This window comes from Gracilinanus agilis, chromosome 4 (genome assembly GCF_016433145.1).
Source record: "Gracilinanus agilis isolate LMUSP501 chromosome 4, AgileGrace, whole genome shotgun sequence".
NCBI lineage: Eukaryota > Metazoa > Chordata > Mammalia > Didelphimorphia > Didelphidae > Gracilinanus > Gracilinanus agilis.
In genome coordinates, this window is record NC_058133.1 from 330703491 (window position 1) to 330721322 (window position 17832).

At 36.0% G+C, this 17832-nt stretch overlaps 1 protein-coding gene across 1 annotated transcript in view; it reads left to right on the forward strand.

Annotated features, from left to right (window-relative positions):
• Positions 1-17832, forward strand: part of CFAP206 (cilia and flagella associated protein 206) — a 66960-nt gene that overhangs the window by 26845 nt on the left and 22283 nt on the right. Inside the window, exons 6-7 of the mRNA XM_044675384.1 lie at positions 1982-2190; positions 15032-15151. Coding sequence (XP_044531319.1) covers positions 1982-2190; positions 15032-15151 — 329 coding nt within the window. The remainder of the gene's footprint in view (positions 1-1981; positions 2191-15031; positions 15152-17832) is intronic.

Here is a 17832-nt window from a genome sequence, read left to right on the forward strand (position 1 = left end):
TTAATCCTTACCTTCCATCTTGGAGTCAATACTGTGTATTGGCTCCAAGGCAGAAGAGTGGTAAGGGTAGGCAATAGGGGTCAAGTGACTTGCCCAGGGTCACACAGCTGGGAAGTGTCTGAGGCCAGATTTAAACCTAGGACCTCCCATTGTGATAAGAATTCACTATTTGGCAAAAACTGCTAGGAAAATTAGAAAGCAGTCTGGCACATTAGATTGGCATCTTATACCACAACATGCTCGAAATGGGTACATGACTTAGATGTAAAAAAGGTCACCTCATAAATGAAGGATGAGCAAATAAATTAGGGACTGTTTCTTGACCAAACAAAGGATAGAGTGGTTGATGGGAAACAACATGGACAATTTTGATTTCATAAATTTGAAAAAGCGATTGCACAAACAAGACCAATGCAATTAAAATTAGAAGGGAACCAATAAGTTGGAAAACATCTTTATGGCAAGTTTCTTAGTAAAAATTTGATACCCAACTTATATAAGGAACTGATTCAAATTTATAAAGACAAGCATTATCCCCAATAGGTAAATGGTCAAATTATATGAATAGGTAGTTCTCAAAAGAAGAAAAGCAATCTATTGACAATTATATAAAAATATTCCAAATCACTAGTAATTAGAAAACTGCAAATTAAAACAGCCTTGAAGTTCCACTCCACAGATTGGCAAATATGAAAAAAGGGAAAATAAGAGTTTTTAGAGGGTGTGTACATGGAAAAATACCCTAATGTACTGCTGGTGTTGCTATAAATTATTAAGCAATTTGTAACTGTACTTCTGAAGCCATTAAATTAAATGGATGTGATGGGACAAAAAGGCATTTATAAATATTTGCTATATCATAAACACTGTGTTAAAGCAAATGCAAAAATAAACACTGTGTTAAAGCAAACGCAAAAGCAAACATAGAACTTCTCCTGAAATAAGAAGGAAGGAAACAAGCATTTATTGAGGACCTACTATGTGCTAGGCACTACTATGTGCTTAAAATATCATCTTATTTGATCCTTATAACAACCCCCAGAGATAGATGCTATTATTATCAGCCCTATTTTATAGCTGAGGAAACTGAAGCAGACAAAGTTTAAGTGACATGTCCAGGTTTATAATAACTAGTAAGTGTTTGAGTGTGGATTTGAACTAAAGTCTTCCTGACTTAAGGCTTAACAAACCCTCTGCTGTACCATCTACCTGCCTTTACATTCTCACATTCTACACTCTTATATTCTAACGGAGAAGACAATACCTAAAGAAAGTGGTGACAAGATAGCCATTTTTTTTTTAATTTTTTAAACCCTTAACTTCTGTGTATTGACTTATAGGTGGAAGAGTGGTAAGGGTAGGCAATGGGGGTCAAGTGACTTCCCCAGGGTCACACAGCTAGGGAAGTGTCTGAGGCCAGATTTGAACCTAGGACCTCCCGTCTCTAGGCCTGGCTCTCAATCCACTGAACTACCCAGCTGCCCCCGCCATTTTTTACAATTTGGAAACTACAGGAATAGTGAATAAAACCATGGGGGAATAGATTGATCTACCCTTTCCAGGGAGATTTGAAGGGTTGTTTTGATTTTGACTCAAATTAGAAAGCTGTAGGGAGAGGGAGGAGGGAGCAAAAGATATGTACTCAGCAGCAAGTGTGAAGATCAAAGATCGTTGGGGAGGGAAGTGAAGCAAAGATGGAACTGGACTTAAATGTAGTAAGTCTCATTCAGGACAAGCCCTTTTGTGGTTCTCCACCTTTTAGTTATCATTCTGATCATTAGTACTGGTTGTAGTGGAACCTGTGAAACCATTTTTTTTAGGTGCTGTGACTCCATGATTTGTTTGAAAAAATGGAACCAACCTAAGGGTCATAGAGGAACTAAGTTTTTTTCTCTGTTAGACTGCTACTATTTTATTATTATTTTTTAATTTTAATTTTGAATATTTTCCCATGGTTATATGTCTATTAATTTTTTAACAGTGCCTGCTATTCTGAATGAAGCTATTCCAGCCACCACCCAACATATTGATGCACAGCTTCAAACTTCTCAGGAAGAGGCATACCAATACACAGCTATCTTGGAGAAATTGTTAGAGAACCCACTTAAAATGAAAGAGCTTGAAGACTTAAAGATAAAAGAAGCCCTGTTTAATTTGAGACAATATGAGATTTTCCTTAATATAATTTTGGTGAGTCGTTCAAATTGGCATTCTCAAAAGTAACAGTATACTTTGTGGAATTTTAGTAAGGCATTGATTTTTAAGGGGATGTTTGTAATAGTTATGCTGTTTCAATAGACTGAAAATAATGAAGATATCACTTATTGAACTGAAACTATGTACCTTTAGTTTCTTTTAAATGTGTCAGTTTCTATGATCAGGGCAAATGCAAGAACTAGTGAAAAATTGTTCCCTCTGATATTTGAGAACCCATTTATAGATCTCGGCATTCTGACTAAGGGACTGGAAATTTAATTTGGAATTTTCCTGATTTATCAATTGGTCTTTCCCAAAGCCAAACTCACAAATGAATTAATAATCTACTGACACAAGAAGTTAAACCCAGAGTAGTATGGTTTTACTAAACTACAAATTTTTTAAAAGATTTAATTTAGAAAATTTTAAATGGAAAAAAATATCTATATTCTCTCCCTCATATCTCTCCCTGACATAGGAGGTGTCTGGGAGGGGTGGGGGAGGAAGAAAAGCAAAGCAAAAACCTTCAAATATACTAGTCAAACAAAACAAGCTTCTACATTGGTCATGTTTTTAAAAAATCTAATTCTGTACCTCGGGGCTGCAGATTTATTGATATATATCTATATCTATATCTATACATATATTTTTTTAATCCCTTACCTTCCATCTTGGAATCAATACTATGTATTGGTTCCAAGGCAGAAGAATGGTAAGGACTAGGCAATGGGAGTTAAGTGACTTGCTTAGGGGTCACACAGCTGGGAAGTATCTGAGGCTAGATTTGAACCTAGGACCTCCGGCCTGGCTCTCAATCCACTGAGCTACCCAGCTGCCCCCTATTGAGCTATATTTGAATGAACTGAACACATTTGTCTACTAGTTATGTACAGCTGTCTCAGGCAAGTTATTCTACTTCTGTGAACCCCAATTTCCTTACTTGCAAATCTGGTATAATGGCTATTTTATTGCAGATCTCATAGAGTCTTTGTCAGGAAATTGCTTTGTAAGCCATAGAATGCCATGGTAATATAAACACAAACATATTCACAAGATCAGTCTTGTGACTTATTAGATTGAAACTGTCTCTAGCAAAATGAAGTGTGGAATTACAGAATTTAAAGAATTTTAGCATTGAAGGGATCTTAAGACCTTTATCTAGTTTGGTCCATATATAAGTAAATATCCTCTTTAAACCATTCCCAGCATTGATATCTATCCTTCCCTTGGAGACCTCCAGAGAAGGGGATGGGAGCTTGTTGAAGCAGCTTATTTTTCATATCTCTGATTGGTAGGAAGTATTTCATTATACCTAGCCTAAAAATACTTCTCTATCACTTTTCTCTATTGCTCCTGGTTCCATCATCTGGCACTAAGCAAAACTAGTTTAATCTTGAATGTAGACTGAGACTTTTTTTTAACATGACCAGTTGCTTGACTGTGTATTTTTAGAAATGTTTGTTTTTCTTTTCTTTCTTTTTTACCCCCCTGCATAGGACGGACCTTCAAATACTCAAGGAATTCTCTCATATCCTTTCTAAGGTTTTTTTTTAAACTTGTCTAACTTCCCAGTTGTTTCCTTTGATTTTTATTTTATGTGATGCCTTCTTTTAGTATTTTTTTTAATTAACAAAATATATGTTCTCTCCTTCCCACTTTCCTGCCTCTCCCATTGGGAAAAAAAGAAAAGCAACACCATTGTAACAAACATGCACAGTCAGACAAAGCAAAGTCCCACATTGACCATGTCCAAAAAAAGTCTCATTCTTTATCCTGAGTATTTGACATAGTTTTAAGGGCTTTTATGTTCTAATTCCTTTCTCTGGATACCCAAAAGCTCATTTATTTAGAGCTGGAACACCATCTAGTCTGATTTTATAGATGAGGAAACAAGTGGAGAGGATAGGTAGTGATGTTTTTTTCTAAAATATAGTGCCTGGGTGGCAGCTAGGTGGCTCAGTGGATAGAACACCAGAACTACAGATAGGAAGTACTGAGTTCAAATGTGACCTCAGACACTTCCCAGCTGTGTGACCCTGGGCAAGTTACTTAAACTTGATTACCTAGCTCTTACTACTCTTCTGCCTTGGAATCAATACTTAGTTTTCATTCTAAGACAAGAAGATAAGGGTTTAAAAGAAAAAGAATATCTAGAAGAAACAAAATAAGATCTATTAAGTGGAATAACTAGGAAGGAAAGAGTGGAAAGGAAAATTAATACTTAGAACAAATAGTGGCAAACTTTAATTAAGAATTAAACTCCCTGAAAATTAAAATGGGTCTCACACACGCAAAAAAATGATTCCATGAGCATTCCTCCAAATTAAAAAAAAAAAAATCAAAGACTGGGGAAAAAAACAGAAAGAAGTAAGGTATGACTTTGCAAAAACAAGTGACCTGGAAAATAGATTAAGAGAGAGATAACTAAGAATTATCAGGCTATCCAAAAATCATGACCATAGTATTAAGACAAATATTGCACATTTTAGCAGGTCAAATATGCAAAATCCCACCTGCTCTTAATACTTTTTCTGGGAGCAAAGACTTAATGCTATGTTCAAGTAATTGTTATCTATCCTCAATGTGTAGACTAGTCATCTTCCTAAGAGAGAAATGAAAGGAGTTATAAAAAACTGCAGATTTTTGTGGAAAATAATGTATTTATTCCTATAAAATGGAAAAAGGGCTTTAATATAAAAGTAAAGAATTAAAAGACAGAAGGGAATCTTGACTTATGTCTAGAAATTAGGAAGTACAAGAAAGTTTAAAGAAAGAGAACAGTATGAAAAAAACCCCACTGAACTCTTGGAACTAAGTACCATATTTAAGACTCTTCTTGTAGAGGTGAGAGATTTACTCACTGAAGAAAATTGCCTGTACTTGAAGAAATAATGATTTGGATCCATTGTTACCAAGAGAAGGCAAAAATCTTCAGGAGAGAAAAGCAGATTTGAGAAGTGGACCACTGGTTCAGTGTTTTCTGAGAATGGGATTTAGACCATAGCTTGGAATATAGAAACATGTTTTCTTATGATAGCTTGGATTTCTTTCTTTGAAAACAACTTGTTGCTGTAAAGCATTTTTCCCCCACTTCTATATTTTATAATTCACTCTTCTTTGAAGTTTTCAAGCAAAGTCTAGAGCAGTGATGGGGAACCTATGGCAGGGTGCCAAAGTTGGCATGCAGAGCTCTCTCTGTGGTTACTGGCTGCCCTTCCCTACCCCCAATTCATTTCTAGAAAGGCAGAGGGACTTGGGCAGAGTTGCTCCCTTCCCCTCTCCAGCATGCCTGACATTTTTTCATATCATATGCCCCTCTGCCCAGCAGCCTAATGGGAATGCACAGTGGGTAAAGTGGGCGACTCATAGGTGGCAGAGCTGGAGGGGAAAAGAACATTTGGGTCACTCCTCTCCTCCCCTCTTTACACTCACAGATGATATTCCTCACTTCACCCATCCCTCCATCCAGCAGCCCAATGGGAGCACTTTCTCCCTCCCTTATGTGGGGTAAGGAGAGAGGGGCAGGCTCACATGGCACTCAGTGGAGGGGAGAAGCTTGGTACTTAGTCTCTGGGGAAGGGAGGCGGATGGATGAGTCATTCATTCAGTCTGGTGGGTGGGGTGGGGGCAGGGGCTCTGGCACTCCATTTCTAAAATGTTTGCCATCAATGGTCTAGACTCTAGAGTAGTGATTCCCAAAGTGGGCGCTACCGCCCCCTGGTGGGTGCTGCAGCGATCCAGAGAGCAGTGATGGCCACATTTTTTTGTATTACATTCTATTCTGAGTTCAATAAATAGTTTCATAATTTCCAGGGGGCGCTAAGTAATATTTTCTCTGGAAAGGGGGTGGTAGGCCAAAAAAGTTTGGGAACCACTGCTCTAGAGGACCACTTGCTGGATATGTTATGAAGAAGAAGCTATTCATACAGATAGATGTCACTTTCCAAAAAGTGATTATCACTGTCACTTGGAATTTGGAATTTTTTCTACTTGCTGGGGGAAAAAATACACACACACACACACACACACACACACACACACACACACACACACACACACAGGAATGAAATNACACACACACACACACACACACACACACACACACACACACACACACATACTTTTTCCTAGTTGTCCCACCAGAATCTCAAGCTCAATATATTCAAAACATCATTGATTATGTTATTTACTTTCTGAATTTTCATACTCTGATGCTGATTCTGATTCTAGTTTTATTATTTTCTATCTAATAAATTGTTCAAACCATACTATGGGAAAGATTGATTAATTTCTTTTTTGGAGTTCTCCTTGGCTCTTTTTCATTATTCTCCCCCAAAAGATCATTGAGTTGATGAAATAAAAGGGGAAAGAAAGGCTTTTGTAGATAATTTTCTACAGCAGAATTTATCTTCCCAAGCACCTGGTGTAGTGGATAGAATGTTGGATCTGGAATCAGGGAGACTTAAGTTCAAATTTGACCTCAGATACTCCCTACCTGTATGATCTTGGTTAAGTCACTTAACTTCTGTTTGCTCAGGTTCTTCAGCTATAAAATGGGGATAAGAATAGCACTTAACCATCATGGCTGTTATGAGGATCAATTGAGATAATAATTGTAAAGTGCTGAGCACAGTGCCTGGTACATAGCTGGCACTTAGTAAATGCTTGTGCTTTTTTTTTTTTTTTAAGTATATACTTGATTCCACTCTACTTTGTCAAAAAAAAAAATATCATTTGCCTCAGTAAAGAGGTATCAAACTCACCTAAGTAGATTAAAATATAATTGGGAAAGATTTAACAAAATAAAAAATACAGTGCAACATAGATAATGTTAATTTGAGGTTTTCTTCATCAATATGCTAGTGTCAGGGATCTACTTCTATTCGAGTTTTACACCACTGTCCCAATAGACTAAAAAGAAGCCTTAGAGACTCTCTCTCCTAACAAAGTAACTTCTGCACTTATTAAGATACATTTCTTGACAGATACAACCATACAGATAAATCTTTCATCTGTAATATCAAAAAAGGCATAAAACTAGGAGATTTTTGCTCATTGAAGATGTGCATCCTTGTCATTAGGGAGGTCTTTGGACTGTTGGACAACTTTTTTTGGATGTCTCATCAGCATCTCAAAATCAGTATGTTCAAAACGGAGCTCATTATGTTCCCTCTAACAATTTGCTCTCCTTCAAACTTCACTATTTGTATTGGGAACATGCTTAGTCACCCAGGTTTATCTTTGAGTCTTCTTTTTTTAAATAAACTTTTTTGTTATTTTGGACTTGACCAGTCATTTTTCAGTTGTATCAAACTCTCCATGACCCCATTTGGGGTTTTCATGGCAGAGATTCTGAAGTGATTTGCTATTTCCTTCTCCAGTTCATTTTACAGATGAGGAAAATGAGGCAAACAGGGTTAAGTGACTAAGTGACTTACCTGAGGTCACATAGCTAGTAAGTTCTGAGACTAGATTTGAACTCAGGAAGAGGAGGTTTCATGACTCCAGACTTGGAACTCTATCCACTATGCTACCCAGCTGCTCCTGGCTCCCCACTGTGTGACAAGTGGGCATATTCACACACCCTTAAATATAAGCATTTCAGTATGCAAAGAGCATTATTCTTAAAATTATGAATCCCCATTATATATGTCTTGTTTTTTAAAAAATTTGTAACAAATTCAGAATGTAAGTCCCAAAATTTTCTGGCTTATTTATGTCTGAACCCTCTTCACTCCTATGCATTTATTTTTAATTTTTTTTATTCTCTTACCATTTTTATTTTTCCTTTTTTTATCCCTATCTCTCTTCTCCCTTAAAAATTAACTTTAAAACCAATTATCATAGAAATTATTCAGCAAAAAAAATCCATGCATTGGTCTTGTTGAAAATAAAATATCTCCTGTACCCATGGGCTACTGCCTTTCTCTCAAGAGGCACAAAGCATGTTTCATCCTTGAATTTCTGGAGCTGTGAAGACTCATTGCATTGATTAAAGTTCTTTAGTCTTTGAAATTAAGTTTTTCCTTTCAATATTATAATCATCATATAAATTGTTCTTTCTCCTAATTCTGTACACCTAACTCTACATCTGTTCATATAAGCGTTTAAAGGTTTCTCTGGATCTGTATCTTTTGCTATTTCTTACAGTATAATAATATTCTTATATTTATATGCCATGATTTATTCGGCCATTTCCCAAATAATGACTCTTTTTTTCTCACTTTCAACATCCAACCTGTTGCCAAATTTTGTCACTTTTACTCCTTTTTCTCACATCCATGATCAGTACTGTAAGGATGATTTCTTGGCTGTAGATGGTAAGCAGCCACACAGGACCACCTTGCTGGGGATGGGCAGTCTATTGGGCCAGTTGTTGCCAGTTTCCCCAGAAGGTCTGAGAAGACCCTTATAAAAGGGCTCAAATACTATGGCTCCCTAATGGGAATCAAATCAAAAGACTCTCAAACTAATGGATATGGCAAGAGATGAAGTTCTGCCAGTTGAGTGGATATTACAGGTAAACAGATAAGATTATACGTGGATATCTAAAGGATTCCCTCTTCTGAAAAGTAATCCCACCAACTGCTATGATAGTGAGATTCTATTCAAGGATGTTAGATGTTGGACCTGATCAACTATATGAACTTTGAAGTAACAAAGGTAACTACTTTAATTTATCTGGGAAAGGTATAAAAAGGGAAGGAAAATGATACATGGGTTTGATGGGAGAGGATAGAGGGATGAGGTAAACTCTATCAACTATTCAAGATGGATCAGAGGTAGGCCTCCCCTTTCTGGGGTAGGCCCTTCTCAGAGTTACTCTCTCTATCTAACTTCTGACTCTAGTGACTAACTAAAAAAATTGAAGAGTAAACTTGGCAGGATGTTAGCAGGTATAGGTTGTAGATCTTCTGTAATGATTGGAGGATGTTAATCTTTGTATCAGTTGATGAGATATATAAATATATGCAGCAGAGAGCAGGCTATTGAGGGAACTGGATACACAGCTTGAAACAGCACAGTATAACAGGGAATGATATTCCTAATATGGATCAGCAAGGGTTCTACGAAGAGTCTTACCCTGACCTCCCTCCACCCTTGGTACCCAGACGCAGGACTGAGTTCATTTGCCTGGGGCTCACTTCCTTTTATAGTGCTGTTCTAACTGTCTCTCAACTGACTTCTGGTTTCTTGGGGTTCCAAAATCTGAACCCCATATTCTTGCCATTTGCAGAAAATGGTTACAGTACCTGAGTTTAGGTCTTCATTAACTTTAATTTGAAATATTCCAATAACTTCCAAAATTCTCTCCATGTTTTCAAGATCTTTCCTTCTTTGTCTATTCTCCAAGAAGTTGTTAAAAATATTCCAAAAGTTCAGTTCTGATCATTTTACTTCCCTATCCCCATACCTTCAGTAGACTCCTCATTACTTCTGTGATTAAAAAACAAACAAATATAGAGCTCCCCAGTTCTGTATGAGGCACTTTACAATCAAGAGAACAGCTGCCTTTCTAGTCTTACTTTATATAATTCCCTTTTATAAAATCTCTTCTAAAAACAGTTCTTTTAGTGTAAAACTCCATCTCTTCCTTCCATGAATTCTCCTAGGCTGGAATGTCATTCTTGATACCTTTGACTCTTGAATTCCTTTTCTTCCTTCAAATTTCAACTCATTTGTTATCAACTTCACTGGTGCCTTACATAGCTCAATGCTTTGTTTAATAAAATTTTTGCTGAATTGAATATACTGTGCAAAATCTAACAGATTTTGCTTTGAGAGGGATGCTTTGGAGATGGAGTGATTATCTAGATGTGAATATTTGTGGATTCCACTGCATATCAGTGTACTCGTTGTATTGAGCCTTGGAATGCAAAAAGGCCTGCTTAATACCATCTATAATCACTTAAGGATAACCAGACTAGCAATCCGCACAGGAAAAACCACATATTTGAAGAATTTATGTTGAAAGTCCTTTGACATCCATAATCTCACTTGATCCTCACAATATAAGAGGTAGGCAAGAAGTAATTATTATCATCAAGGTGATACTGATTATGATAGCATTATATGAGAAAATATAGAAGGAAAGAGAAAAGATTTGAAGTAGCAAAAAAAGAGAATAGGAATGAAGGTGATATTTGTGAATAAGAAATTTAGGTTATTGATAGAAATGGTATTTGATGTTAAATGGCAGTTTTAGAATTTTTAAATTTTTTGAAATTAAACAAAAATTTTCTTTTCTGAATAATCATATTGCCATAAAGTCAATCATATACATATTGGAGCCATATGAGTTTGAGAATACAAGATCTCTTGACTCTTGCACAGACTTCCCCCAACATATTTCATTATTATTATATTATAAAATTATGTAACTATATTATAATATTACATTATACTATATATTATCCTTCTCCTTTATATTATTATTCATTATTATTAATATACCTTCATTTGTGGGAAGCCAATAAGAGAATAGATAAAAATCTGAGACTCCTCTTTTGACCCCTTTTGTGGTCCTTGTGATTTCTTGTTGAAATGTATTGTGACCTTATTGAAAAGCTTTATGTTCCTATCAAACCTGAATTTAAAGGGTTAACACTTTTAACACAGCAAGGAATGCTGCTGCCTGTTATAGCCAAGGCCAAGATACTTCCCAACTTGGCTTTCTGATAAGAACCTAGTCAAAATTCAGCCTTGGCCTTGGTCTATTCTAAAGCCAATGTTTCGTGTTGTAACTTCTGAGCATCTGCAAAGTTTCAGGGGGGCGGGGGGAGGGAGGGTTCTTTTGTGTGAAATGAGTCTTGAAACATATATAATAAACTCCATGCTCCTGGAGTCAGAGCTGGAAGCATGAAGTAAAAGACATTTCCCTTGTCTGGTCCTTATTTCCTTATCAACTAAACTGTCATCAGATTATCAGAGATGATAAAGAGATCTCCACATTCATTTAGGTTATTTACCTTCTAATTCTTATTATCTACACCTAATTACTTAGGCTTCAGAATCATATTTTGGAGAGTTTCTTGGAAATATCTGTTGTCATAAATTTAAACCCCACTAAAATTGTATTCTTCCAAATTCCTACAACAACTTTTTTAAAGCAACATTTCCTTATTCTCCTATCTCAAACCCATTTTCTTGAGTCTTTGGCCCTAGCAACTCGAATGGACTTCTCTTTCTTCAACAAACTTTAGTCCCAGGCTTCTAATTTGTTCCCTTTCCCCAAAAAATAGTTTATTTAGTATTGTAATTAATTATTCTTTAAATGTTCAATAGATTTCACTTGTGGATCTATCTAGTTCTGGAGATTTTTTTTCTTAGGGAGCTCCCTTATGGCTTATTCAATTTCTTTTTTAAGAGATTTATTTAAGTATTTTTTTTTCATCTGTTAATCTGAGTATGTGTATGTCTCTATTCAAGTGTGTTTCTTGTAAATAACAACTTGGTATCCCATAAATTTTGGTTTGTTGTCTCATTGTTATTATTCTCCTTAATGAAATTATTCATTGTTTCAATGATTTGGTCTTTGACCATTCTTTCAAATTAGATTTAGTTTCCAATTTTTTTAATTGATGTTTCCACGGACCTTTATTGAATGTAATTTTTATTGCATTATGACAGTGATGGCAAACCTTTTAGACACTGAGTGCCCAAACTGCAACCTTCACACCACATTGAGTCACCTCCTTACCCCAGACAGGGAAAGGAGGAAGAGCTCCCAGTGGGCTGCTAGGCAGAGAGGTAGGTGATGCAAAAAATGTCTTCAGGCATGTTGGAGAAGGGGAGGAGAGCAGCCCCCTCTGGCACATGTGCCACAGGTTTGCCAACATAGCATTATGGTCTGAAAAGAACGCATTTGATTTTTCTGAATTTAGTTGTGAAGTTTTTATGCCCTAATACAGTTTAGTTTTTGTGAAGGTATGACATACAGTCATAAAAAAAGGTATACTTCTTTCTATTCCCAATCAGTTTTCTCCAGAGATCTGTCATAATATAACTCTTAAAAATTATTTTCATTGCCTTAACTTCTTTCTTATTTATTTTTAGATTAAATTTATCTAGCTCTGAGAGAGGAAAGTCCCTCACTAATATAGTTTTACTGTCTATTTCCCCTTGTGACACATTCAACTTTTCCTTTTAGAATTTGGATGCTATATCATTTGTTGCATATATGTTTGGTATTGATATTACTTCATTGAGTGTGGTACCTTTTAGTATAATGTAGTTTCTTTGCTTATTTCTTTAAATTAGATCTATTTTTGCTTTTCCTTTGTCATGATTGCTTCCCCTGCTTTTTTCTTACTGCTCCATCCCTTTACTTTTACTCTGTATGTGTGTTTCTCTGTTTCAAGTGTGTTTCTTTTTCTTTTTCTTTTTAAATTTTTATTTTGAATAATTTCTCCTAGTTACATATTTCATGGTCTTTGCCTCTCCCCCAAACCACCCTAATCCCCCTTAGCTGACGCACAATTCCACCAGGCTTTACATGTATCATTGATCAAGACCTAATTCCATATTATTAATAGTTGGACTAGAGTTATCATTTAGTGTCTACATCCCCAATAATATCCCCAAGAGCTCATGTGTTCAAGCAGTTGTTTTTCTTCTGTGTTTCTCCTCCCACAGTTCTTCCCCTGAATGTGGCTAGTTTTCCTTCTTATAGGTCCCTCAGCCTTGCTCTGGATCCTTACATTGTTGCTAGTAGAGAAGTCTGTTATGTACGATTGTACTACAGTGTATCAGTCTCTGTGTATAATGTTCTCCTGGATCTGCTCCTTTCACACTGCATCAATTCCTGGAGGTCTTTCCAGTTCACGTGGAATTCCTCCAGTTCTTTATTCCCTTGAGCACAATAATATTCCATCACCCACAGATACCACAATTTGTTCAGCCATTCCCCAATCAAAGGACATTCTCTCATTTTCCAATTTTTTTGCCACCATAAAGAGCACAGCTATAAATATTTTTGTACAAGCGTTTTTCTTTATTATCTCTTTGGGGTATAATCCAAGCAGTGCTATGGCTGGATCAAAAGGCAGATAGTTTTTTAAAGCCTTTTGAGCATAGTTCCAAATTGCCATCCAGAATGGTTGGATCAGTTCACAACTCCACCAACAATGCATTAAGGTCCCAATTTTGCTACATCCCCTCCAACATTCATTACTCTCCCTTGTTGTCATTTTAGCCAGTCTTCTAGGTGTGAGATGATACCTCAAAGTTGTTTTGATTTGCATTCTCTAATTATTAGAGATTTAGAACACTTTCTCATGTGCTTATTGATAGTTTTGATTTCTTTATCTGAGAATTGCCTATTCATGTCCCTTGCCCATTTATTGACTGGGAAATCAAGTGTGTTTCTTGTAAACAACATATTGTCAGATTCTGTTTTTTAATCCATCATGCTATACACTCATTTTATGGCTGAGTTCATCCCATTCACATTCACAGTTATGTTACTTTGTATTTCCCTCTGTCCCATTTCTCCTCTCCCATTTCTCTTATTCTCTTTTTAACCTGTTCTTCCACAAAAGTCTGTTTTGCTTCTGATCACTGCTTCCATTAATCTGTGCTTCTTTTTATTAATTCTCTCCATTTTCCATCCCATTTCCCTCCTACTTCCTTGTAGGGTAAGAGATGTTTCTATATTCAACTGAGTGTGTATGTTATTCCTCTTTGAGCCTATTGAATGAGGGTTCAAGTATTTAATATTCAGATATTACTAGCCACCACCATTTCCCCCTCCATTTTAAAAGTTCCTCCTTTCACACCTCTTTTATGAGAGCTAATTTCCCATTCTATCTCTCTCTCTTTTTCAAATGGTTCCCTATTTCTCATCCCTTAATTTTATTCTTTTGGAAATTATTCCATCATAGACAACCCACACCTGTGCCCCCTATGTACATATACTCCTTCTAATTGCTGATAAATCTTTCTAACTAAATGATAAAATTCTTAGGAGTTATAATTTTTAAAAGCAAATGCAAGAATGCATGGGTCATTTTCTGCTCCTCACTTGTGGATGAAGGCTTACTAAGATTTTGGCTATCTCTCCCTTCAGACTTATTACTTATTACTCCAAAGTCCAAATCATGAACATCAAAGATACACACTCGCTACCCTCCCAAGATTCAACTTCCTTTGGAAATTCAATGTCAAAATTGTCAGTGACGCACACCAAACTGATATCATTGCTTTGAATATGAGTAAAATTAAGCCTGGAAAAGTTGTGACTCACATAACATTGCTTGGTGAACCAGGAGCAGGTCCAGGACTAAGCTAGATCACCCACTTCAATGGCATATTGACTGTATTACTACTAGATAGCAAAAGTGAAACTTATGACAGGCTTTGTTTCATTGGGCAGTGTTCTGTTAAAATAATATTCTCAATTTTTAAAAAGCCAAATAATTAAAAGTAAAGCATCTGCTTGGATCTTCATCTCTACTCCTAAAGATAAACTGCTTTTTTTTCTTTCCAACTGATTTTGGAATGCATAATTTTTCTAAAAATTATTGTTTTTTCTATAGATGTATGATCTGAATCTTTTTTTATGTGACTTTATGATGATATCTTAGGGAAAATTGTGTTTCCCTAGGAACATACACCAGTGGTGAAAATGATTCGGTGGAAAAAGAATAAGATTTAAATATAGAAAGTGTTGTTTTAGAAATAATTTTTATGAAGGTTATATTAGTATTTCAATGATTCCTTGTATATAGTATGGGGAAAAGGTGAAGAAATGTTATATATCTTTAGATTTTGTATTGTAGATGATTCCCAAACTGAGAGTATAATAATCTTAACACAAATTATACTGTCTATCCAGTCTGACATAATTACCTGCGCTCAAGAAGTCGAAATGATGATAAAGCAATTAGGAGCACAAATGGAACAATTAAAAATGACCGTACAAGCAAAGACTGCTGTACCAACATCACAAGTCTATGTAAGTATTCCATATATCAGCTTTTTCTTATTTTAATCAATATCCTGCATTGAAATATCCTCTCCAAAAATAAGTTTTTAAAAAAAGGTAATAAGGTACACATCCACAGCATTCAATAACTAAAGTATACACAATTATTTGTGTTTTGATTGCTTTTTTATTTTTCATTCACATTTTCAATGTTGTACATCATATAAGATTATCACATTTTTTGTATAACAGTATCAGAAAAGAGGAAAGATATGTATACTTTGACTACTAGGATTTACTGGATAATAACTGCTAGCTCAGTAGTGATGGATGGCTACTATCAGAGGTAAACCAGGGCTTAATGCTGATGAAAAAGTGTTCATAAACATAACATTATGGAGTTATAATGTGCCAGTGGGAGGAAATATTGATCCTTCATACATAATACATCTAAGCAACAGAGTACAATCTCATTCATCTGACCTCAACCTTAATTTATATGCATCGTTCTCCTTTGAAAGCTTATAGAAAGATACCTCATATGCCCTGTACTTATAGAAGGATACAATGTGTAAATTCAGTGCTTTATAAAGCAATAGAAGACTCAGATAATTTCTGAATAACTTTTTTAATTAATGGAACAAGTTGAAAAAACCCAGTACTTAATTTGAGAATGATGTCAAGCATAATTCTGTTCAGGAATATTTTTAAATTGAATTAAAATTTATTTTCAATGTGTAAAGATATATTTTTCTCTTTCCTGCCTAACCCCCAATAAAAACAGAAAAAAATCCTTGTTATTAATATGAAAAATCTATTTCCCATTCTGTTCGTTGAATCAGTCACCTTTCTACTCAATAAATCAATAACATACTAGATAATTGGTTCCTGGAATCATGGGTAGTCATTGCAGTTATCAAAGTTCTATTCCTTCAATGTTGTTTAGTCTTTATAGTAGTGTTGGTTTCATTTAAATTGTTCTCCTGGTTCTTCTTACCTCACTCTGCATCAGTTTACAAAAATCTTCCTGGATTCTTTTTTTTTTATTGTCAAACTTTTTTCTCCTCCCTCCTCCCCTGGGAAAAAAGAAAGAAACACAAAACTCTTGTAACAAATGAGCCTAGTCAAGTAATACAACTCTCTTACTTCTGGTCAGGATTATTAAACAAATAGTTTATGAACGACTAAAAAAGAGGTGATTGTGAAAAGTCAGCATCGATTTACTTATTGTTAATGGATCATGGCATAATAATAACAATCCAGTTTATTTGGGCTCTGGACTGGTGTACACAGACTGGTTCACACCTAGAAGAGTCTTACCATATAAAAGTGGTATCAGAAACTGTTTCTCATGCTTATAGTTTTTACAGCCCCCACTCTGGAACTCCAGAGAAAATCCCTAGAGCTTAGGTTTGCCTTTTATGGTTAGAATGTTTCCCCAAAAAGGGAAGTAGAAAGATGTACAATGTACTCAGTGCCCAGTGTAGAACAGATACAAGATAGCTACTTATTTCTTCTACATGAAAGAAATGCTTTTTATTCACAAGACCCAAATGCATGGACTGACAGAACTCCAGCAATAGTAGCAACAAACTGCCATTATACTTTCCCAATAGGTGGAGACTTAAAATTATCAAAACAGAAAGCACTTTGTATCATTATTAAATCTTCATTTTACATTTCACCTTCATTTCATGCTGTCCAATCGGTTTCCTTCAGGTTCATATTTTCTATTATCCAGGCCTGGAGTGCCTTATTCATGGTCATCTTTTCCTCCAGACAGTATAATGGATATAGAGAAGGGTTCTTCCACAGTAGATACCAGGATCTAATGAGGATCCAGGATCTCCTGATCTCTTGACCTCATGAGAGTTGAGTGTTCAAAGTTGTACATTTTAATCATATGGTTGATCATTTGTTTATTTACCTCAGATCAGGAAAAAGTGGGAAAGGCAGCTAGGAATTCTAAGACCTAGTCAGCATCCTTGGTCAGGGACCTACTCTACCTGCCCCATAAGAGCAGTTGCCATGCCGTTAAGTTTTGTAAGCCCACTGCCCTCATCTTTCATTAGAAGTCTCAGCGTTACATGATGCCATATACAGAATTAAAAGAAGAGAGAGGGCACAGCCTAACAATGTGGTGAAATGAAACAAAAAATCTGACTTAAATTTTCCATGAGAAAATTTGTTTTCCTACAGACTAATCTCCCTAATGAACATAAATGCAAAAAATCTTAAATAGAATGCTAGCAAAAAGACTCCAGCAAGTGATTAAGAGGGTTATCCATCATGATCAGGTGGGATTTATACCAGGAATGCAAGGACGGTTCAACATTAGGAAAACCATCCAAATAATTGACTATATCAACAAACTGACAAACAAAAATCACATGATTGCCGGGTTAAGATGGCGGCAGAGTAAGAAGCAGCTCTTAACCTCTCCTGACCGAAACATACAAAACTCCTCAAGGGGACATAAAAACAAGTCCAGACGAACGGAGGAACCCCACAACAGGGCACAGCGTGGAAGGTACGTGGAATCGAGACATTTCCAAGCTAAAAAGGGCTCTCACTCACTCAATCGCGAGCTGAGCAACCGCCCCACCCCCACCCCCTCCACACTCACCTATAGCTCCGAACCCAGCTAAAAAGAAATAGAGCAAGTTTGGGGCACCCATCGAGTCATCAGCAGCTCCGGGACCTGTTCCTGA